Genomic DNA, 25,539 nt, shown 5'->3' on the forward strand with positions numbered 1-25,539 from the left:
CTCGCGGCCTGGAGGGACCGGAATGCATCATCACCCCCGGCAAACAAATTTTGATTCGAATTAAGTCGATGTCCAAAATTTAATTTGTTTATTGTGTCGGTTTTAGTGCCCCCCCCCCCACTTTTAGCCAGGGGGCACTTGTATAATTTGTGTTGGTGCCCTCAAATAAAATACTCCAAAACATGGGGGTACTTGTTTGAAAGTTTCTGTTTTAGTGTCCCCCCCCCCCCTTAATCAGGGGGCATTTGAGTTAACGATTTATGTTTTACAGATTACAACAAAATAGTTGTAGAGCTGTTGCATTGTGAGAGTGGCTTAGCCAGTCACGTGATGTTCACAAGACTCAATAAAACCCCAGTCAGTTGGGTCCAGGTCATCCACGATGAGGCATGCGGTTGCGAGCCTGGTGGATGAACTGGTAATGTGTAGTGTGATTGTTAAACCTTTGTTAATAAACCAACTAGTTCTTAATAGCAATGTGTTGCTATGAATGCTTAAGCAAAGAACCCACAAAGCAAATACATTACAGGCAGTAGCACATGGCATCGACTGCCTGCTACATTCCTCAACTGATATTAAGTTCCCGTGACTTTAATGGCATTAAATATCTAACAGGGTGTATAACAGGCAGCCAATGTGGAATCGCCATCTTTGTGCCACTGCCCATGCTAAACTTTTACCCCAATGCCTCCTGTACACACACAGATTTGTTATTGGTCACTACCAATTTCTTGGAGGAAAATTTCCAGGTGTTTGATTCCATGAAAGCCAAGTGACAGATACATTCCAGGAGCTCCCCAACGCTTCTTCGGCAGCACCTCCCAAACCCACTACCTCTACCACCAAGACGGACAAGAACAACAAGTGCATGGGAGCACCATTACCTGCAAGTTCCCCTCCAAGTCACACTCCATCCTGACTTGGAAATATATCGCCGTTCCTTCATTGTCGCTGAGTCAAAATCCTTGGAATTCCCTCTTTAACAGCACTGTGGGAGTACCTTCACCACATGGACTGCAGCAGTTCAACAAGGCCGCTCACCACCATCTTCTCCAGGGCAATTAGGGATGGGCAATAAATGCTGGCTTTGCCAGCGATGCCCACATCCCATGAATGAATTTTAAAAAACAATACAGTTAGCAAGTGTCTCGAGCACAACTCCAAGTTTCAACCCCATTGCTAGGAGCCTGGAGTGTACTGTCATCCTCAGAATATAGGACCGTAGAGATTTACTGCAAAGAAGGAAGCCATTTGGCCCATTGTGTCTGTGCCAGCTTACAGCAATCCAAAAGCAATCCCCATAAAGTTAACCTGAACTTTTCTCCCCAAACATTGAGGTCTGTTGTTCTACATGCTACACAGTGACGGACATCTTTAAATTTCCTTCGATAAAGTGGAAGGTTTCTGTGTCTGTCAGAGTCTGATTTCTTTGTTGCAAATATTGATGTTTCCTCCTTATCGGCGAGCTTTCTAATTAATCTGATTAATGCCTGTAGGACTGGTGAAAAATGTACAGCACTTTGGAAGTAATCACATCCCTTGCAACTACAGAGAGTATCGGCCCATGCTGCACAATGTCTCATGATAAAACAGTCCTCTCATCCCAGGAATCACTAGAGAAGGAATAAATTACCGAACAATACTCATCCTGAAACACTCTTTACTTTCACCATGTTGAGAGTCAAACTGCAGCCTAATATCTGACTATCAGAGACTAGAAGATAAATCTGTCGTTTATGTCCTTTCTCTTCACAAGCTGCCTTGGTCCAGAACCTCTGAACCTTGTGCTCGTAAACTTTATTACCTGACAATAAACTTTCCTTTGAGCGCTTCCACCAGCTGGGGTCGCGAACGTGACTGCAGGTCTCCATGACCGAGCTGGCCTTTCAGATTGTTCCCCCACGTGTACACCGCCATCTCTGCAGCAACCGCTATCATGTGATTGTCAGTCACGGCGACCTGAAAGGGAGACAGAGTGACAGAGTGACCTGCTCATCGGCCTTATTGGTTCATAAACAGGAGGGCATCAGCCATGACTCTATTTTTACAGCATGTTAGTTACTGTGCACAGAAGGGTAATCAGCGGCATGTTTCCCATTGGCAGAAGGGTCGAGAGCCAGAGGACACAGTTTTAAGTTGATTTGCAAAAGAACCAAAGGCGACATAAGAAAAAAACTCCTGTATGCAGCGAGTGGTTAGTATCTAGAATGCACTGCCTGCAGGGTGGTGCGGGCAGACTTAGTCACGGCTTTCAAAAGGGAGTTGGATAAGTACCTGAAAGAAAAAAAAATTGCCAGGGTTACGGGGAAAGGGCGGGGGAGTGGGACTAGCTGAGGTGCCCTTGCAGAGAGCCAGCACAAAGGGCCTTCTTCCGTGCTGTAGCCATTCTATGATTCTCAGTGAGTACAGGAACAGTCAGACAATACTGCAATATACATGTAGCAAGCTACAACGGAATAGGGCAGCTTTCCCTGCCCCATCCCTGTGCTGAACGCACCTCATATGTGCTGAACACACCCTAATTGTTCTGCTCCTGTCCAAGCCCAGAAGCATCAGAATTTCCAGCCCTGGATCATGTACATGGTCCGGGGGGGGGGGGGGGGGTAATCATGGTCTGGTCGGTGGGGGTTGGGAGCAGACCATAGCGCTGTGATTTTTAGGTGCGCTTCCCCCGGTGTAACCAGACAGCACCAGGACATGAGGTGATTGGTCAGGACCCCACAGTACTTCACTGATATATCAACTTAGATTATAGAAACATAGAAAATAGGTGCAGGAGTAGGCCATTCGGCCCTTCGAGCCTGCACCCGGTCTCAAGTTCCGAAGTGGGGCTTGAATTCACAATTTCTCATATCAGCACTGGGGTAGGAAAAGTTTTCCCCAATAATCCAGAGAAGAAGGAGACTCCTGAAGAATCTAGCAATGCTCTCTATAGATTCAAACTGCAGACCAACCAAGCCAATACAGTATTTCATCAAAATATTTCAATAAGAAGTCAATTCGATTATTTCTGGCTTTAATAGACTGCCGCAGTTTGTTTAAAAAGAAATTCTAGACATTAGATAAAGAGAACTCTCAAAGGGAAAATTATTCACATAAATTTGACAAAATTCTGATAAATCTCACATCAGATGCCATTTTACAAAGTGTTGCTCATTAAACTCCAAGCGCTTTCTTATTGAAAGGTTTTTGTGAAAAGAACATTTGTATTGCAAACGGCAATCGGTAGTATTATTATCTACATATTTCAAAGGGTTTTGTGAAACTATCTAATGCACAAGCTTTCAAACATGAAATGATTTTAATAGTTTATTGCTCTTTTAATGTGGCTATTTATCTGGAAGCGGACAGGATTACTGCTCTGCTCACTAAAGTGAAATAAGATTAAAGTTAATTTCTGATAGATGGCAGCAGCTTTATTGGGAGCTCTGTCCAATTCATTTTCCAATTCCTTTTGAAAGAACTATTCATATCAAAGGCACTTTTATAAAATATATGAATAATCAATGGCCCAGAGTTTGCGATGAGAATAACGGTACAGCTATCAGCGCTCACCGTTACAATGGAAGAAAGCTAACAGCAACTTCTGAAATACGCAATTGTGCAGCTAAACGCGGAAATCTGGAAGTTGCTGTCAAAAATACCCTGCTCCTCCACAGGGTGCGCTGTTGCAGTCCTTGCCGATCAAATTTGCATTGAAGTGACTGCAACGGTGTGAAATTGCCGTACTTGCCCGCGAGTTCTGCACTAAAAACGAGAAAGTTAGGGCTGGTGCATTCAGGAGCAAGTGAATTTTTAACAGCATAGTAAGTAATAATTACTGCTGAACAAACTCTCTGGCCCTAACATTTTTGCAAGTGTGGAGTTTCATTCCCTCAGAAGAAAATGAGTGTTGGAGTTTATTAAAAAAAAAATGAAAATAAAATTTTTTTGTATCATTTCTGTCTCTCTTTTATTTCTCTCCCTTAATTTCTGGATAATTATTTTGCTTTCTGTACATCGCTTGAAAGTAATTTATATTTCCTGCTTTACACTTCCTGGTGTGGACTCTGTGTGTCTCAGTGAGGACTCTTCAATCTGATTGGTTAAAGAGCCTTGCTGTTGTTTGATCTGTTCACTCAAGCCACAGATCCCCTGTAAAGGGCACCGCGCTGGAAAAGATGCCTGATTAGAGGAAATCTTTGCTGACAAACCTGCAAAAGGTCTGTGGGCAGCTGTCAGTGAGGTGAAAGATGAGCGCTGTTTCTTCTCCGCTGAGAGGAAAATCGGGGTCAATATTCCTTATTGTTCTTCCACCCTCCTCCCATGATAATTTAGTCTGCCTGCCCTTTCCTGAAGAAACTGTCTCATTGTGGGACAGTTACTATGGCACAAGTGTAGCACTGCAACATTTTTTTCTGAGGAAATTTGTGCGTAACTGATTTATGTCCGTTTTACGCTGAAACATCGGTACTTGCAAATTTCCTCGATTATTTGTGCCGCTTCCAAAATACGTCTGCTGTAACCCTCTCCCCTTCTTTAACGTAGCTCCTCGCACCATGCAAAACACCAGCTCTTGCGAGTTTCCTACATTTACACCAGGAATACGCTGCCATAAATTTATGCCCAAACATTTAGACGCAGCATGGACTTAAGTCACCTGATATCAGCGTAACTGAGATTTACTCAAGGTATGGCCTACTCCCGCTCCTAATTTTTACGTTCTGGAGTTTGTTAGCAATTTTTTTTTAATTCTGGAACTTGCACTACATTGAACCAAAGTGTTGTGGAACTCAGTACACCTGACATTTTTCAGACCCCGCATCCATTCAGAAGAACAGGGCACCTGGAATGGCCTTCCCAATGGGCATACCCCTGTTCCACATAATAATGGAAGAGGAGGAGGAGCAGCAGAGGCAAGAGGTTCCAAGAGTGAGAAACCATGGCAGCAGCCCACTCGCTATTACTCCTATTGGGGCTCTGCAGTTCAGCTTGTTTTACAATGGTTTTTACATTCCAGTTTAGGCAAATGAGCTCTTTCTGAAATGTCAGTGCAAGTTCCCATCAGCAAGATTGATGTAGACACCGGCATAAATTTTGGCATAATTTCTGCGCCCGTGCGATCCAGGAAATTCCAGCCCATTGTGAAATGAGGAAGCAAGTATCGATGGTCTAGTGTCCAGTGGGTGGGACTCGCTAATAAGACCAATTAGTACAAGTAGCTGCGTAAATCCAGTTCAACACGAACGTCCAAACTCTCTCGACTGAACAATCTTTCAGGTGCATACTGGAAGGGATTGTGTTTCCTGGCATTCTATTAAACAGTGATCCTTGTTAATCCAGCAGCAGGGCTGTAATGGAAGGTACACTGACTATACCGATATTTTACTTTTGGATCTAAAGTCCTGGCACCAAATCACGAGACAGCAAATCACAAGTGGTCACGCTGATACAAATGATCTCCCGATGAGGATTGTAAGGCTTTCTGGCAGTCAGAATGATACCAATCTTCCAAAAAATCAGACAAAGAGCGAATGCAGCAATTACAGAGGAGTCAACTTACTGGCTATACCCGGAAAAGTATTTACTAAGACACTGCAGAGGAGAATGAAAACGTGTGCAGAATTGGTCATCATCATAGGCGGTCACTCGAACGAGGATGACGTGCTTCCACATGAGTTCACAGATGCAGATGCAGATGACACAAAGATTAGTGGGAAAGCGGGTTGCGTAGAGGACACAGAGAGGCTGCAAAGAGATTTAGATAGGTTAAGCGAATGGGCTAAGGTTTGGCAGATGGAATACAATGTCGGAAAATGTGAGGTCATCCACCTTGGAAAAAAAAAAGTAAAAGGGAATATTATTTGAATGGGGAGAAATTACAACATGCTGCGGTGCAGAGGGACCTGGGGGTCTTTGTGCATGAATCCCAAAAAGTTAGTTTGCAGGTGCAGCAGGTAATCAGGAAGGCGAATGAAATGTTGGCCTTCATTGTGGGAGGGATGGAGTACAAAAGCAGGGAGGTCCTGCTGCAACTGTACAGGGTATTGGTGAGGCCGCACCTGGAGTACTGCGTGCAGTTTTGGTCACCTTACTTAAGGAAGGATATACTAGCTTTGGAAGGGGTACAGAGACGATTCACTAGGCTGATTCCGGAGATGAGGGGGTTACCTTATGATGATAGATTGAGTAGACTGGGTCTTTACTCCTTGGAGTTCAGAAGGATGAGGGGTGATCTTATAGAAACATTTAAAATAATGGAAGGGATAGACAAGATAGAGGCAGAGAGGTTGTTTCCATTGGTGGGGGAGACTAGAACTTGGGGGCACAGCCTCAAAATACAGGGGAGCCAATTTAAAACCGAGTTGAGAAGGAATTTCTTCTCCCAGAGGGTTGTGAATCTGTGGAATTCTCTGCCCAGGGAAGCAGTTGAGGCTAGCTCATTGAATATATTCAAATCACAGATAGATAGATGTTTAACCAATAAGGGAATTAAGGGTCATGGGGAGCGGGCGGGTAAGTGGAGCTGAGTCCACAGCCAGATCAGCCATGATCTTGTTGAGTGGCGGAGCAGGCTCGAGGGGCTAGATGGCCTACTCCTGTTCCTAATTCTTATGTTCAATGAGGGACCCGATGTTCCAGTCCTGAACTCCAGTTGAGGGGGTGGAAGATGCCTGTGCGTGAATTTTTTTAACGTGTGGTGACCGTTGCACATCAGCCACCACACGGGCTTGACAGAGCTATCCTTTATCCAGTGGCAAGGGTTGAACCAGGACGACTGGAGACCTGCTCTGCTGCACGGATCTAGTACGCACACATATCACAGTGTGAGCTAGCAGGATACTGCATGAAGAACAAGCTGGTTTCAGATGAAGTATGATAGATCAACTGTTTGTGATAGAACACAACATCCATTGTTATGACAATTTCATAGATTTTGAGCAGCAATGAAGAACTTTATTTCTTCTGTATTATCACATTATTAGTATTAATTTTGAGACCAAAACCAAGAAATTATAGTTGGTGATATTAGTGGATGGATATTTAATGGAGGTGTTAAAATAGCAGTCTGGAAATATCATACTGATATTTCCAGGCTGAAAGAAGCATGGGGGTACAGCAAGAAACAAACATCAATATTATGTTGCTACTAGGTTACCACATCATTCATGATTTATTGGTATAGTTGTCGGTCCAGCTTAGTGGGATATGTACACATCAGAGAATATTTATCGAAAGGGTCCATTGCAAAATGTTGCAAAATGCACCAAATAAAAAGTGTCAGATATTTAACTTTTCTGGGAAAGTGTGCTCCAAGACACTACAGCGAAAAAAATCAATCCCATACATGATGTACAGTGTACTCACTTCAGAAGGAAGCTTGGTAGTTTTGGAACTGGACTCGCTACCCATGGTCATGAATTCAATTCCCACCACAGCAAGTTGTGGAACTGAACGGAAGATAACTGGTAACTTGTGGACTAACATCGGGAAAAAATGACCATGCAAAACTGTCGGAAAAACCCAACTGGTTCACCAATGTACTTTTAGGAAATGGAACCTGTCACCCCTATCCAGTCTGGTCTACATGGCGACTCCAGTCTCACACAATGTGGCTGGCTCTTAAGACCCTCTGAAATGACCCTCTGCTGTAAGAAGTACACAACTGCTAAGACCCATCACCATCATCTTGGGGTAACTATGGATTGTCAGTATCACCCACATCCAGTAGACCCAGCAGGTATAGTTCCAATGTATCAAGAAGAGTGCTATAACGAGGGTCAGTGATGCACTAACACCGACTAACTTTTCCCTCACTTTTGCCAGGAGTCTCTCCATTACGGGCAGTTACATTGTAATTTGTGTACAGTCACACAATGGTGCAGTGACACACTCAGTGATGTGACTGTGGAAGTGAGTTCTGATGAGAAGTAGCTGCACAAGCAGAGGGGGAAGACTGGGGGGAGCGGGGGAGGAGGGGGACACACATACCCAGCCGGCCATTGGTCTCTACGTAGACCAGTTTCAATGTCGTTACCTCTGCACATTCAATAATGGTGCTTGTAAACAGGAATATTTAAGCATAGGGGTTAATGTCGGCATTACAATAGCAGACAGAGGAACGCCATAGAAATGAATTGAGCATCCATCCACTAACTCCAGCAAAAAGCACTTTCTAAGCTGATCGTTTTATAGGACGGGTAACACCATAAACAAATAGGAAGGTAAATTCAGAATTTCTTTAGCTTTTTCCTGTTATAAGAACCCTTATTCTCACAAGCAGATCATTAAAGGTAATGGATAACAGTGTGAATATTACATTCCTGCTCCCCAGTTTGAGGATGTGATCTTTGCAAAACTGGAACTAATGTTTTCAACCCTTGACCTTCTGCCGTTTGCTTTTCCCAGCCAATAGCTTTTGTGACTGACATTTTTGTTAGGCGAGGGTGAAAGGTTAACAATAATAAAGTAATATAAACAGAAAAATGGCCATACATTTTCTGACTCGTAATATCTTTAGCCCAGAGGCCAGATCAACTGCCAAAGTGCAGAGCATCCAACCAAAAAAAAGTCACATTTGAACCCCAGGGCTGCCTCTCATCCTCAATTATTTTCTTCAGTCAAACAAAGTCGGCTAGTTCTGAACTGCCACTCACTCACAGACCTCGGTTCAATGGGGTGGGGGTGAGGCAGTTCACAGCCTCGCTCTCTCTCGTTCATTTGCCTCAACGGGACAAAGTTGCCCAGTTCACTACTCAACTTTTGCTTGCCAAAGTTAGACAAGATTGGCCAGTCTGTGGCCTTTTTGTCGTTTACTTCCTCCTCTGCGGATGGATGAGTTCGGCCAGTTACCTCCCTGCTGTGAGACTCAACACAAAACCATGACATTGCCTGGTTAATCTCACTTGACCCTTATCTGATCATGAAAAGCCACTAATGGCACCAAGAGATATGTTTTCTGATCACTATTTCTAAGAAAGCTTGTTAAGGTTTTGCTCTCGGGATGTGGCAAGGTCACTTTTATTGGCCAACCCTAGTTGCCCAAGAAGGTGGTGGTGATTCATCTCCTTGGCCTACTGCAGTCCTTATCATTTTTATAAATGGAGCAAACTGCATTACCTGACAAAACACTTGAATGCAACATAATGGGGTACTAAAGGGCGAATTCACAGGATAAAAATAGATTCAATATAAAAGCAAAATACTGCAGATGCTGGACATAAGAACATAAGAAATAGGAGCAGGAGTAGACCATTTATCCCTTTGAGCCTGCTCCGCCATTCAATAAGATCATGGCTGATCTGATCATGGACTCAGCTCCACTTCACTACCCGCTCCCCATAACCTTTTACTTCCTTATTGCTCAAAATCTGAAATAAAAACAGAGATTCAAACTTGGAACACACAAAACACCAGAAGAACCCAACATGGTGACAGTAAATTTTGAAAAATTCATACACGGGATGTAGGTGTCGCTGGCAAAGCCGGCATTTATTGCCCATCCCTAATTGGCCTTGAGAAGGTGGTGGTGAGCCGCCTTCTTGAACCGCTGCAGTTCTTGTGGTGAAGGTTCTCCCACAGTGCTGTTCAGGAGGAGGTTCCAGGATTTTGACCCAGCGACGATGAAGGAATGGCGATATATTTCCATGTCAGGATGGTGTGCAACTTGGAGGGGCACCTGGAGGTGGTGATGTTCCCATGCGCCTGCTGCCCTTGTCCTTCTAGGTGGTAGAGGTCGCAGGTTTGGGAGGTGCTGCCAAAGAAGCCTTGGCAAGTTGCTGCAGTGCATCTTGTAGATGGTACACACTACAGCCACGGTGCGCCGGTGGTGGAGAGCGTGAATATTTCAGGTGCTGGATGGGGTGCCGATCAACTCATAGCATCCCATCAATCAACTCATATCATCCAAAAGACTATCTCCTTCTGTTGTAGTTGAGTGCTTCAAGCTATCTGTGAACTGCTCTTGAAAGGTTCTGACCTCATTAAGATGTGGGAGATTAGTGCTGGAAAGAGAACATTTGTTTATTTTTGTGCCGTGTTGGGTTTGATCTTGGCTGCAAACATGTTCCAATTTCACCTCAGAACAGCTGCCTTACTGCAGACCAGCTACTCTTCAATGTCCTTCTCCAGTCATTCTTATAGCTTCTTTAAGGTCCTGAAATTCTTGTGTATCTTAAGCACACTGGTCAAATACGTTACATTCCTGTGTGTACTATTTAGTGAAGCTATTTAAATTCCATGATATTTCAACTCAGCTTCACATCGTTAAGTGTCGGCCGTCGCTCAGTGGGTAGCACACTTGCCTCTGAGTCAGAAGGTTGTGGGTTCGAATCCCACTCCAGGGGCTTGAGCACGTAAATCTAGGCTGACACTGCAGTGCTGAGGGAGTGCTGCACTGTTGGAAGTGCCATCTTTCAGATGCGACTTTAAACTGAGGCACTGTCTGCTCTCAGGTAGATGTAAAAGATCCCATGGCACTATTTTGAAGAAGAGCAGGGGAGTTATCCCCAGTGTCCTGGCCAATATTTATCCCTCAATCAACATAACAAAAACAGTTTGTGGGAGCTTGCAGTGTGCAAATTGGTTGCTGCGTTTCCCACATTACAACAGTGACTACACTCCAAAAGTATCTCACTGGCTGTAAAAACGAGGACACAATGGGCTGTAAATTTCTGTGATTATCCTGCTGGGAGCCTTTCCCTTTGTTGCAAAGTTAGTTGGCGTTGCTAAATTCTTGTTGGTTTGTACAAAGTCTATTTTAATTTATTGACTGTCTTCTGCTGTGCCTGGATCTCAGAGTTGCTCTCTGGTACTGCAGAGATGTGCAGCATTGCCCTGTGCTGCATACACTCCTTTATTGAAGGGCAGTTAGATTCTAATGTTGTGGTGTGTGGCTTGTTGGGTTCAATCTGAGGCAGATATGGAGTGCTAGTTACACCTGTCTCTTTCGTATTCTGATTCCCTGTTTTGGTTTCATAAATCGCATCGAGGAGAAACAGTTGATTCTGAGGAAACACCTCAGAAAATACTAAATGATTTGAACAAAGTGTGTAAGTGACAGATGAAAGTTAAAGACAAGTACAAAGTACTGCGAGTTGGAAGGAAAAATGTGTGATGCATATACTCCATGAACGGGGCTAAGGATGAAGCAGGCGTCTACGGGTCTTAGTAGACTTGACGCTCAACACGTTCAACCAACATAGAGCAGCAATCAACGTTTAACTATACAGACCAAACAGAAGAGTGCAAGTCAAAGGAAGTCAAACTCAACCTGCACAGTATCCTGGCCAAGCTGCACCTCAAGTACTGGGTCCAGCTCTGGCCACTGAAATACAGGGGAGCTATTCAAGCACTGGAGGCAGTGCAGAGCAAAATCTCACTAACTCAGGAGAATCTTCACGAACGCAGCAGAATCTTCGCTAACGCAGGAGAATCATCGCTCGCGCAGGAGAAACTTCAGTTCAGTGGTAACTTCAGTTATCACGAAAGATTGGAGAAAGATTTCAGCCTTAAAAGGGGACGACCGAGAGATAATCTCAGACAGCAAGCAATGTGGAAAAAGTAAATTGGGAAAATTATTTCAAATTAAATTGTGCGAGTAGGACAAGGGCCACAGGGTTCAAACTAGTATAAGGTAAATTCAGGCCCGATATCAGGAAGCTCTTCAGACAATGAGTGATCAATATGGAGAACAGATCCCGGCATTGTGGAGTGGAGGAAGAAAGCCTGGGATTATTTAAGTAACGATTGGAGGACACAGCGGTAGGACTGCAGGGATTTTGGAAGGAGCTCAGAAGCTGATGATCTGTGTCTCCTCAACATGCTGGTTGGTGCAGTTTTCCACGGCAATCCGCACATAGAATTTCATAAAGCTGTTGGTGCAGTTGAATTTAGTGAGAGTACCTCGCAGATCTATGGCTTTGGTGGAGTAGGTTTTAATTCAAAATTCTGTTATTCTGGGGCTTGTTTCTCAGATTTTGGTTTCAAGTCCATGCACCATCATTCTGTCCAACATGACTCTGGAGCCAGGTTGCCAAGCCTCCAGGATTGTACTGGGGTCTCTCGGAAAAACAACAACAACTTGTATTTATATAGTGTCTTTAATGTAGTGAAATGTCCCAAGGCGCTTCACAGGATTATTATGAGACAAAAAATTTGACAGAGCCACACAAGAAGAAATTAGTGCAGGTGACCAAAAGTTTGGTCAAAGAGGTAGATTTTAAGGAGCATCTTGAAGGAGGAAAGATAAGTGAAGAGGTGGAGGGGTTTAGGGAGGGAGCTCCAGAGCTTGGGGCCGAGGCAACAGAAGACACGGCCACCAATGGTTGAACGATTATAATCGGGGATGCTCAAGGGAGCAGAATCAGAGGAACGCAGGCATCTCAGTGGGATTGTGGGGCTGGAGGAGATTACAGAGATAAGGAGGGGCAAGGCCATTGAGGGATTTGAAAACAAGGATGAAAATTTTGCAATCGAGGCGTTGCTTAACCGGGAGCCAATGTAGGTCGGCGAGCACAGGGAGCGGGACTTGGTGCGAGTTAGGACACGGGTAGCTGGGTTTTGGATCACCTTTAGTTTACGTCGGGTAGAATGTGGGAAGCCAGCCAGGAGTGCATTGGAATATTCAAGTCCAGATGTAACAAAGGCACGGATGAGGGTTTCAGCAGCGGATAAGCTGAGGCAAGGGTGGAGACGGGAGATGTTATGGAGGTGGAAATAGGCGGTCTTAGTTACGCTGCGGATATGTGGTTGGAAGCTCATTTCAGGATCAAATATGGCACCAAATTTGCGAAGAGCATGGTTCAGACTCAGACAGGAGTTGGGGAGAGGGATGGAGTCAGTTGCTAGGGAACGGAATTTGTGGCGGGGAACGAAAACAATGGCTTCCGTCTTCCCAATATTCAATTGGAGAACATTTCTGCTCATCCAACTCCAGATGAACAGAAATTAAAAATTAATCTTCTGGACATTGCTGCAAGCAACCCGGAAGAAAATTCATTGGAGCATTAAAAAAATTGTTTCATTTTCTTCAAACACTTTCATTCACTAGTTCTAAAACTGGTGGCGAAAAGGCTTTTGGATTGGGTGGGCTGATTGGAAGCGGGAGGTCATGTGATGAGACCTCCAGGAATACGTCCAATCAGAGTTGGCAATGTTAGTCTAGGTTCTCTGTTTGCTGCCATTAACTCTCCTGTATTATTTACAGTTCATTTCTGAGTAATTCTTCTCTGGAGGTTTACTCTAACTGCTCTGGGTTCAAAGTAGTGCACCACATCTTGAGGTAATCACGTTTCAACAACTCCAAGGGTAAGACAAAAAAAAGTATAAAATCCTATTTTACATAGAAATTATTTATGAAATTACGGCTAAGTACACCAGCAAAATAAATCATGAAAGTTGCAAACAAAAACAGGTTTGCGTCTGCTGTAAAAATATGAAGTATAGAGAGTGCAGAATAATATCTGAATTATTCGTGGGCCATCTGCTGGTGAAAGGGGCAAATGAAACACAGGGAAAATTCGGATGTTGAATGCACCTTTTGAGGCAGGGCTCCCCCTGCTGGTTAACTGCTGAAGGTGGTGTGAAGGAAATACCCATCACTGTGATGCACTCTCATGTTATCCGCATTTACTGTTTATTTGTTGTTTAGCTCCAATCATAAATTTGTTACTAAGTTGATTCATTCATAAGCTTTTGTTAATTGGGCTGAATATTCGGTACCCGAGAGGAAGTGCAGCATAATATCTGGCGCTCCACTTCCTCTCGGAGGGCGGGACTGGGGCACAAAGCAACGCGAATTTTCCAGCGCTACGCGGAGGGATGCTTAGCGCTGGTGGGAAGACAGGGGCCTCCACATATAAAATTCTGACGGGATTGGACAGGTTAGATGCAGGAAGAGTGTTCCTGCTGTTGGGGAAGCCCAGAACCAGGGGTCACAGTCTAAGGGCAAGGGGTAAGCCATTTAGGACCGAGATGAGAAACTTCTTCACTCAGAGAATTGTGAACCTGTGGATTTCTCTACCACAGAAAGTTGTTGAGGCCAGTTCGTTAGATATTTTCAAAAGGGAGTTAGATGTGGCACTTACGGCTAAAGGGATCAAGGGATATGGAGAGAAAGCAGGAATGGGGTACTAGAGTTGCATGATCAGCCATGATCATATTGAATGGTGGTGCAGGCTCGAAGGACCGAATGGCCTAATCCTGCACCTATTTTCTATGTTTCTATGTGTCTGTTAAAGGGGAGGGCCAAGCTGTCGACTCTGCAGGAGAGAGAAGGGGGCCATCGCTAGACCACCAGGGAGCGGGGTGCTGTGGCAGCAGACCAGCACACAAGCGGAGTGCCGGCCTGCAAGATCGCAGCATGGATCCCGCGATCTGAAGGTAAGTTGGCCATTTAAAAAAAATGTCAGTGCCGCACCACTCCTTTAACTGTTGCCCCGCGAGTGGCCGACAGCCCGGTAAGCGCCCCGTGAAGCAGTCACGGGCATCGCCGGCCCACCAGCCTGGAGTGCTACCGGTAGGAGCGGGGCACTACCGGTTAGCACCGTCGCTAAGCTGCTGCGGAATTTCACGGGAATCGGTAGCGGCGCCACGCCCGGGCGACAAGCGTTTGCGCCCCGTTAGTGCCCCCGGGGACGCTAATGGGAGGTGCAAACGACCCGAATTTTTCCCCTGTTGAGTTTATATCTTATAAAATACTTTAGCCCTAACATCTCTCATTGGCATGTGTTGGGCAATGTCATTTAACCTAAAAATAATGCATAATAATTAAAGGATAATCTAGTGAAAGTGGAGAGATTAAAGGGATCACGTGAAATATAATATATCTCACTCTCGATATAATTTTTTTTCATCTAAAACATCCGTAACACTTGGAAGTGTGACATTTGCTCCTGATTGTCTGAATAACATTTTAATAAAACAACAATGAATCATAACTGAAGAGGTAACTAAAGTAGGGACAGGGAAATGTCTAAGGATGTTATTTATTTGGATTTCCAGAAGGCATTTGATAAAGTCCCACATAAGAGCCTGCTAACTAAGGTAGGAGCCCCTGGGATTGAGGACATGTTATTGAGCTGGTTAGGAAATTGTTTGAACGGCAGGACACAGGCAGTGGGGATAATGGGCAGGTACTCTAATTGGCAGGATGTGACTAGTGGTGTCCCGCAGGGATCTATGTTGGGGCCTCAACTATTCACAATATTTATTAACGACTTTAATGATGGCATAGAAAGTCATATATCCACATTTGCCGATGACACAAAGATAAACAGCATTGCAGGCAGTGTAGATGGAAGCATAAAATTACAAAGGGATATCGATGGGTTAAGTGATTGGGCAAAACTGTGGCAAGTGGATTTCAATGTAAGCAAATGTGAGGTCATCCACTTTGGACCTAAATAGGATAGAACAGGATACTTTCTAAATGGTGAAAAGCTAAAAACAGTGGAGAACCAAAGAAACTTGGGGGTCCAGGTACATGGGTCATTAAAATGTCATGAACAGGTACAGAAAATAATCAGAAAGGCTAATGGAATGCTGGCCTTTATATCTAGAGGACTAGAATACCAGGGGGTAGAGTTTATGCTGCAGCTGTATAAAACCCTGGTTAGACCACACCTGGAGCACTGCGAGCAGCTCTGGGCACCACACCGTTGGAAGAATATACTGACCTTGGAGGGAGTGCCGCGTAGGTTTACCAGAATGATACCCGGACTTCAAGGGTTAAGTTACGAGGAGCGATTACACAAATTAGGGCTGTAATCCCTAGAATTTAGAAGGTTAAGGGGTGATCTGATCGAAGTTTTCAAGATATTAAGGGAAACAGAAAGCGTAGATCAAGAGAAACTATTTCCGCTGGTTGGGGAGTCTAGGACTAGGGGGCATTGTCTAAAAATTAGACCCAGAACTTTCAGGAGTGAAATTAGGAAACACTTCTACACACAAAGGGTGGTAGAAGTTTGGAATTCTCTTCTGCAAATGGCAATTATTAATTTTAAATCGGAGATTGGTAAGATTTTTGTTGATCAAAGGTATTAAGGGATATGGGGCACAGACGGGAATATGGAGTTAGGTCGCAGATCAGCCGTGATCTCATTGAATGGCGGAACAGGCTCGAGAGGCTGAATGATCTCCTCCTGTTCCTTTGTTCCTAACAGATAGGGAACCTACCAATTAGCCAATGGCAGCTTAAAAATACCGATGAAAAGGGCCACCCATTTCCTGCTGGTTTCCTCTCACCCGAATGACTTGGGTTCTCCCCAGGAGGAGCAAGGGGTTTTGAAGCCGCTGCCAACATATACAACTTCCTCAGCAACAGCAAGTCACCTCCAACTGACCCCAGAATTATTTAAAGCAATTAGACTTTGTGATCTTAAAAAAGACAGGCGGATTAAACGCAGCTCTGCCTTATCTGCGGAATAATGCATTGCATGATGTAATGCTCCTGTCATTATAAGAACATAAGAATTAGGAACAGGAGTAGGCCATCTAGCCCCTCGAGCCTGCTCCGCCATTCAATAAGATCATGGCTGATCTGGCTGTGGACTCAGCTCCACTTACCCGCCCGCTCCCTGTAACCCTTAATTCCCTTATTGGTTAAAAATCTATCTATCTTTGACTTGAAAACATTCAATGAGCTAGCCTCAACTGCTTCCTTGGGCAGAGAATTCCACAGATTCACAACCCTCTGGGAGAAGAAATTCTTTCTCAACTCGGTTTTAAATTGGCTCCTCCGTATTTTGAGGCTGTGCCCCCTAGTTCTAGTCTCCCCCACCAATGGAAACAGCCTCTCTGCCTCTATCTTGTCTATCCCTTTCATGATTTTAAATGTTTCTATAAGATCACCCCTCATCCTTCTGAACTCCAACGAGTAAAGACCCAGTCTACTCAATCTATCATCATAAGGTAACCCCCTCATTTCTGGAATCAGCCTAGTGAATCGTCTCTGTACCCCTTCCAAAGCTAGTATATCCTTCCTTAAGTAAGGTGACCAAAACTGCACGCAGTACTCCAGGTGCGGCCTTACCAATACCTTATACAGTTGCAGCAACATCTCCCTGCTTTTGTACTCCATCCCTTTCGCAATGAAGGCCAACATTCCATTTGCCTTCCTGATTACCTGCTGCACCTGCAAACTAACCTTTTGGGATTCATGCACAAGGACCCCCAGGTCCCTCTGCACCACAGCATGTTGTAATTTCTCCCCATTCAAGTAATATTCCCTTTTACTGTTTTTTTTCCCAAGGTGGATGACCTCACACTTTCCGACATTGTATTCCATCTGTCAAACCTTAGCCCATTCGCTTAACCTATCCAAATCTCCTTGCAGCCTCTCTGAGTTCTCGACACAACCCGCTTTCCCACTAATCTTAGTGTCATCTGCAAATTTTGTTGCACTACACTCTGTCCCCTCTTCTAGGTCATCTATGTATATTGTAAACAGTTGTGGTCCCAGCACCGATCCCTGTGGCACATCACTAACCATTGATTTCCAACTGGAAAAGGACCCATTTATCCCGACTCTCTGCTTTCTGTTCGCCAGCCAATTCTCTATCCATGCTAATACATTTCCTCTGACTCCGCGTACCTTTATCTTCTGCAGTAACCTTTTGTGTGGCACCTTATCGAATGCCTTTTGGAAATCCAAATACACCACATCCATCGGTACACCTCTATCCACCATGCTCGTTATATCCTCAAAGAATTCCAGTAAGTTAGTTAAACATGATTAAACACATTATAATATAGTGTATCCTCCAATTTACTGTGAGCACATGGAACATCGTTTCATAATAATAAAATGTAAAGAGGGTAGCGGGAGTATTACACCTTGCGTATATAATGTGAATGATGGGGGATATTACAGCCCGCCCCGTTTGGGGTGCTCCTCCTACTCCTCCTCCACCTGCTGAGGTGGTGTGACTATGCCTGGTGGCAATAGCCATGCCCACGTGATGGCCAAGTTGTGCAGCATGCAGCAGACGATGATGAAAAGGGACACCTGCTCAGCCGAGTACCGGAGGACGACTTCTGAGCGGTCAAGACAGCGGAACTGTTGCCTGAGCACTCCGATGGTCTGTTCAATGATGTTCCTGGTGGCAGCATGGCTCTCATTATATGAGTGCTGGGCACAAGTGTTGGGGTTGCAGAGGGGAGTCATGAGCCAGGTGGAGAGCGGATAGCACTTGTCCCCCCACCAGCCAGCGGTCTGGCACAGGATGAACGCACCATGGTTGCTGTCAGGATAGCGGGCATTGACGGTGAGGATTCGGAGTGTGTGGTCGCACACCAGCTGCGCATTCAGTGGTAGCCATTGCAGTTATGGAATACCTCAGCATTGTTATTTGGTGCCCGCTAAGCGACGTGGGTCCTTTGAATGGCACCCTGTACCATGGGGAAGCCCGCTATCCTGGCCAAGCCACATGCACGCTCCAGCTGCTTCTCTCTGGTTATGGGGAAAGAAATGTAGTCCCTTCTCCTTCTGTACAGCAGGCGGTTAAGAAAGCAAATGGCATGTTGGCCTTCATAGCGAGGGGATTTGAGTACAGGGGCAGGGAGGTGTTGCTACAGTTGTACAGGGCCTTGGTGAGGCCACACCTGGAGTATTGTGTACAGTTTTGGTCTCCTAACTTGAGGAAGGACATTCTTGCTATTGAGGGAGTGCAGCGAAGATTCACCAGACTGATTCCCGGGATGGCGGGACTGACCTATCAAGAAAGACTGGATCAACTGGGCTTGTATTCACTGGAGTTCAGAAGAATGAGAGGGGACCTCATAGAAACGTTTAAAATTCTGACGGGTTTAGACAGGTTAGATGCAGGAAGAATGTTCCCAATGTTGGGGAAGTCCAGAACCAGGGGTCACAGTCTGAGGATAAGGGGTAAGCCATTTAGGACCGAGATGAGGAGGAATTTCTTCACCCAGAGAGTGGTGAACCTGTGGAATTCTCTACCACAGAAAGTAGTTGAGGCCAATTCACTAAATATATTCAAAAGGGAGTTAGATGAAGTCCTTACTACTCGGGGGATCAAGGGCTATGGCGAGAAAGCAGGAAGGGGGTACTGAAGTTTCATGTTCAGCCATGAACTCATTGAATGGCGGTGCAGGCTCGAAGGGCTGAATGGCCTGCTCCTGCACCTATTTTCTATGTTTCTATGTACAGAGCATCTGTGACCTCACGGATGGAGCAATGGACGGCGAACTGGGAGATGTTGGAGATGTCTCCTGTTGCACATTGGAAGGATCTGCTGGCTTGGAAATTGAGTGCGATGGTGCCCTTGACTGCCACTGAGCGAGCTGTCCTCACCCTGCTCTGAGGCTCGAGGCCTGGTTGCAGGAGGTGGCAGAGCTCGGTGACCATGTCCTTGCTGAAGCCCAGCCTTCGAACACACTGATGTAGGAGAACTGCTGCCGAAATACCCTGGGAGGGTAAGGTCTCCTGTTGACAGCCCTATTGGCCCTACTCCCTCTGCCCACGTTTTGCTCTCTTTCTCTCGGCGTAAGTTGCCTCCGACGGTGACATCGGAGCATGAGGTCGAGTGCCACCACAGCCCCCATGAAACTATATAAATGTTGGACTTTCAAACCTGCCCTCAATGAAAGTCATATATCTTTAATAGCTTTCAACTGTCAATCGGTGAAATCTGCCAAAACGTCTGTCTACCTATGTGCAAGTAAGCAGCAACCGTTAACGGCTGACTAAAAATGTACCTGATGCTGGCGCCGTGAAATAACGGTCCTCCAGGCGATTCCCGACTGTCAGCGGCAGGCGGTAAAACGGGGTGGCGATAGCGAATTTATCTTCCGGGGCAGTAACAGGGTGCTGCGCACGGTGATAACGTCAGCATCACCAGGCGCAGCCGAGCGAGACGCTATGTGTTAGCGCCGTCGCAAAACCCCTGCCCAATTTAGCGGGAGGCGCTGTTCACGCCACACCCGGGCAAAAACTCATTGCGCCCCGTTACACCCCGCCCCCCCCCCCCCCCCAACCTGGGGGTGCTAATGGGAGGCGCAAAGTACCCTAATTCCGCCCCCAAATTCTCATACTTAAAGAAGAAATATACGGGGCTGGATTTTGTCAGCGCTCAGATGGTGGATTCGGAGGCAGGTCCGCTGTCAAAATCTAAAAGATGAACAGTGGAGCTGTATTCTGCTCGGAACCCGCCTCCTTGTAAGTTTCCCAAGTGCCATCTCTGCCTGCGCTTTGCAGATCTGGCACACAGCAGCGGGTCAGGCAATTGAAATACTTAAGAAGCTGTTTAAGGGTATTTAAGCAGCATTTTAACAGCTACTAACCATTTTCCCAACTTTTTGACAACTTTCATGTTGCTCGGGGATCACGTTCGGTAAGTAGGTGGGGCTTTCAATAACTCTCCATTGCTTTGAATAGGCGACAGCTGCAAAAGTGGTATAAAAGCTACCATTTCACAGCTGTTCACTTTCCAATGTTAGAAGCTGGAGCCGTCAGGATTTGGAATTCACTTTTCAGCTTTAGGAAGGTTGGAAGTGTTTGGAGTAAACTCTCTATCCATGTTACCTCCTCACCACTGACAGCTCACTTCTGTCATCTCAACTTCAGCTGCCATCTATTCCAGCAGCATCACTTGAAAAAATATCACCTTGGTCCTCAGAATCCCACCATGATCAGCCCCAACATCAACATCCCTAGGCACACTAGCATCACCAACAACAATACCAACCTAGTCCATAATCACCTGATGCTGCACAGGATACAGGGCATTAGCAAATGACCTTATTGCGGACCGGGAGGCCAGGGATGGCCTCACCATGGCCACATTTACTTCACTTGATGCTGCCACATGATGCGTCAGTTTGACACCACCCCACACCAGCACCATTAGGCATCCATGCAATGCCATAGCCATTCCTTTCACACTCATCACCATTGCAGGGGATACCGTTATGTCTCACAATTCACTTCACTAAGCCACTTCCGAAGGTGCACACAAATCTGTCCAAGAAGGCAAAGTGTTTCAATGTTTCACATTAGCTGAAACTCTACATAAACATTGGCTAAAAGACCCAAATGCCTACCCTTGTGCGTTATTAGTTGGTATGATTAGACAAGGTTGAGGGTGAGTGTGTGGGATGGCTAGTGAGATGGGGATATGATAATGTAGATAGAGAGGGATGGGTGGAGGTAAGTTGGTGTGACTAAGGATGTGCAGGAGTAGGGTAGGGAAGGCAGAGTGATAGGGATGTGATGAGTGGCACAGCTTCCGTCCATTGGAAGGGAAGGGAACCTCCCTGCATGCTGTGACTCCCTCCATAAGCATCTGGAAGGAGTGATGGGAGAGCGTTGGTGCAGCCATGCACCTTTGTGCAGTGCTTGGCAGTGTTTACAGCAGCTCAATGCTGCAGAACACTGACAGCACAACTGTCAAAATGAATGTGGACATAGTCCCTTTAAGGAAACGACTAATGATGCATCATCAAATGATGTCATCGGACCTGCTTCCTTTTAATTGGCCAGGAATTTCGCAGGGCTGGCTTAATAAGCCCAATCAAGGTAAAATCACTTCAACAGAGCGGTCTGCAACCTGGAGCGGGGTTACAATCCGCACCTGAAGTCGCCCGCCTCTCTCCTGACCCGGTAGGAAACATCGCAGCCATGATTTGGGTTCAGCATTTTCCCTGGGCCCTGATTGTATTCGCTGATTTATGTTGATTTGTACTCTAGGCTGACACCAGTGCAGTACTGAGGGAGTGCTAGACTGTCAGATGTGCCGTTTTTCGGATGAGAAGTTAAACCGAGGCCTCGTCTGCTCTCAAGTGGACGTAAAAGATCCCATGACACTATTTCGAAGAAGAGCAGGGGAGTTATCCCTGGCCAATATTTGCCCCTCAATTAACATCACAAAAACAGATTATCTGGTTATTATCACATTGCTGTTTGTGGGAGCTTGCTGTGTGCAAATTGGCTGTCGCGTTTCCTACATTACAACAGTGACTACACTCCATTGGCTGTAAAGAGCTTTGGGATGTCCTGAGGCAGTGAAAGGCGCTATATAAATGCAAGTCTTTCTTTCTTTTATTTAAAGTTTGGACGTATTCTAATGCATTTGGGAGAATATTTGGACATAACTTGACATCGGAAAAAACGGGAACCATGTTGGGCATATTTTCAGTTCTAACTTTGGGGTTGCGCCCAAAGAGGAAACACCAAGCCCCTATTGCAAAGTTTCCTCCAGGTTGAGCCAAAACGGTTACGTGGGGTTAAATGCTTAATGGCTCCTTCTATGGGAAATCGATGTGCTAAACCCTTTGTCTTAACCTTTCCAAGACCTCTTGGTTCAGGTGCAGTCAGTGAGGTGGGACTTCTAGATGTACCCCCGCCCCCTCCCCCCCCCCAAACCAGCCTCCCCTTCCCCCCCCCAGAGATACTCCACTAAATTTGGGGCCATTTACATCGAGGGAAGTGGGCTCTTGGGCCTCCGCTCCAAGTCTGCCTGACCTCCGACTGCCCAGATCCACCAAAACATCACCAGGGGAGAGACGGAAAGCCTCAGCCCTCAAGTTGAATGCGATATAAAGTTTTTTTTTAAAAAAGAAAACATTTTTTAAATAAAATCATTAGGAATGTTTCAATTACACCTACCTGTCTAATTTTAATCTTTGCAGGCAATCCTTCAATGGGACAAAGTTTCAGATCAGACATGCAAAAGTAATAAAGAGCCATGCGTCCGTTTCTCTTGTGGCTCAGATTGCTTTGGAGGCCGGTCCCTGGTCCTTCCTCGTAATCTGGAGTTTCTTCATATTTTGCCATCGCGCCAGGGAGACGAATGTGCAACAGCTCACGAGCAGAGGGCCGATACCTACCCCGAGTGAAAGACATGAGCTTAGTCTCAGTGGAGATCCCCCCCGCACTAGCCCAGGAAGACAGCTAGACAGAAAGAGAGAGAAAGAAAGAAAAAGAGATAGCAGAATATCACAGGTCGGAGCAATAACAACAAGGGAACAGTATAAGAGACTGCACAAAACAGGCAGGTAAATTCAGCAATCCTTGAAGGAGAGGTAAAGCAGATAAACACTGCAGAGCCAAATCTCAGTCCAGTGCTCGCTTTAAGGGAATCAAGGGATACGGGAATAATGCAGGAAAGTGGAGTTGAGGTCGAAGATCAGCCATGATCTCATTGAATGGCGGAGCAGGCTCGAGGGGCAGAATGGTCTACACCTGCTCCTAATTCTTATGTTCTTATCCGCTGGGATCATGAGGTTGCTGAATTCACGAAGAGAAAGAGAAAGAGAAAGAAAAGGTGTCACACTCAATAAAGAGACACAAACTGAGCTGAGACCGACTGATCTTTCTTACAGCAATTAGGGTGATTATAACTATCAGGTAAGCTGACTGCTAGGCAATGACACTCGTTCCCTGTGCACCAACAGACATTAACCACTTCAGGCAAAAAGTCCCTGTAGGACGATTTGGCGGTGAAGCATTTTGATAACTAGGTCAGCACCCTGAGGCGGCTGTGATGGAGAGGGTGGAAGGAAGCAGAGGGGTTAATGATGCGGATCCCATAGCACAGGCGATCTTACAATTAGTTATTACATACTCTCTTTATGAGCTGCATTGGAGATCTGATAGCGATACAAGATTCCTTGATAACCCGGTGAATTGACTCACTGACTCAGACAGCACTGCTGACTTGAACTCTCACTCAGTGGTGCAGTCCAGCATCAGTACAATGCCAATAAACTGGTCAAACATTATCAATATACCTCCGTTCACAGTGACAGCACTCGCAGTGGTTACAGACTTGATGAAATGATTACTGAAATCAGCAATAGCAAAGGAGGCAAGCTATTACTTCCATGGGAGTGCGCTTTCCCCAGTTAATCAGGAGGAAATCAGAGGCAACTTACTGAGCCTCTTTTTGCAGCATGTCCATCACAAGGGCTTTAAACTCAGTGCTGTAATTATTAGTGATTGGAGCAAACTGCCCCTTCATGATTTTATTCACCACTGCTGGAAGATTTGTTCCTATAAAGAAAAAAAGCAGTAAGAACATGCTTTAGATTGTGCAAAAGCTAAATACTGCGGATGCTGGAAATCTGAAATATAAACAGAAAATGCTGGAAATAGTCAGCGGGTCAGGCAGCATCTGTAGAGAGAGAAACAGAGTTAACGTTTCAGGTCGACGACCCCTCGACAGAACTTTATATCATATTGTGCCTCCTTGAAAAAATGCAACATCCCCACAGTCTCTTGGGAATCCCTGGCCCAAGACTGCTCAAAGTGGAGGAGAACCATCCGAGAAGGCACCGAACACCTCGAGTCTCGTCGTCGGGAGCACGCGGAAGCCAAGTACAAACAGTGGAAGGAACCGCACGACAATCCAAACACCCCACCCACCCGTCCCTCCAACCACCGTCTGCCCCACCTGTGACAGAGACTGTAGATCCCACATTGGTCTCATCAGTCACCTGAGAACTCATATTTAGTGTGGAAGTAAGTCATCCTCGACTCTGGGGGACAGCCTAAGAAGAAGATGATATTGTGTCTTTCATATCCTCGGTACTGAGATAAACGACCAGTTAACCTGCTTTTGGTGGGGTTGTTTCAGGGATAAATGTTAGCCAGGACCCTGTTCTTCAAATAGTGCCATGAGATATTTTCTGGCTACTTGAATAGGCAGGTTTAATGTCTCATCCAAACAGCAGCTCCCACCATGCATCACTCCCTCGGTGACAGCTTAGATTATGTGTTCAAGCACCTAGGGCCTAAATTTCCCCAAGAGTTGCCCCGTCCTTTTTGGAGTAAGTAGCTTTTTTTGGAGTAACTTAAAAATTGCAAATTTCCCCATTTAACTTGCTCCAATGTAAGTCAGTTAGTTAGGATTTTTTCTAGTTTCGTTTGTTCTCTCCAGAAGGGGGCATGACAAGTCACTTACGCCTCTTCTGGCCATAGAAACAAATTTGGCCAACTAAAAGTTACTCCAAACTAACTTAGGCCAGTGTATGTGGCCACTTTTGTAGGCACAGAAAAACCTTACCGACATTTAAGAAATCAGTGCAAGTAGCCAGGGATAGGGGAAGTGGGCGAGGTGAGTTCGAGGATTCTAAAGCACTAAAGACCTTCACAACATCAGCACAACATTACAACATCTTCAGCACAACAGCTGCACAACATTACCAAAAATAAAAGGAAGATAAATCAGCGACTGAAAATAGAGCAGTGCTACCTTGCCGACTGTAGAACACGCTGGCTAGCCCTCCCGCCAAGGCTAGGGGTGGCAGGCACGCATGGCTGTGGGGGTGAGGGATTTTTACTTTTTACAGTTGGCCCTAAATGTTGCGTGGTCCTAATGGAGCATGATTCAGTTTTGATGCAAAATATCTTTTATTGGAAATTGTACAGTGCACTTCAATGACAACAACAACAGCAGCAAAGAAAGGCTGCACCTATCCCTCACCCACATCTCGGGGAAAGTGCACTTCCTCATAGGGTCAGTGATGGTGGTCGGGGTCGGGTGGGGGGGGGGGGGGTGGTTGGGGGCCCGATTTGGGTCTGACCGGTGGCTGGTGCGTGGA

The 25,539-nt window shown here is 45.6% G+C and overlaps 1 protein-coding gene across 1 annotated transcript in view; it reads right to left on the reverse strand.

Annotated features, from left to right (window-relative positions):
• Positions 1–25,539, reverse strand: part of LOC139228134 (serine/threonine-protein kinase Nek9-like) — a 106,118-nt gene that overhangs the window by 49,658 nt on the left and 30,921 nt on the right. The window contains exons 7-9 of the mRNA XM_070859327.1: positions 23,872–23,989; positions 22,604–22,820; positions 1,805–1,959 (exon numbers count right to left, since the gene is read on the reverse strand). Of these exons, the coding sequence (XP_070715428.1) occupies positions 1,805–1,959; positions 22,604–22,820; positions 23,872–23,989 (490 nt within the window). The remainder of the gene's footprint in view (positions 1–1,804; positions 1,960–22,603; positions 22,821–23,871; positions 23,990–25,539) is intronic.

The sequence above is a fragment of the Pristiophorus japonicus genome, chromosome 17 (genome assembly GCF_044704955.1).
Source record: "Pristiophorus japonicus isolate sPriJap1 chromosome 17, sPriJap1.hap1, whole genome shotgun sequence".
Classification (NCBI taxonomy): domain Eukaryota; kingdom Metazoa; phylum Chordata; class Chondrichthyes; family Pristiophoridae; genus Pristiophorus; species Pristiophorus japonicus.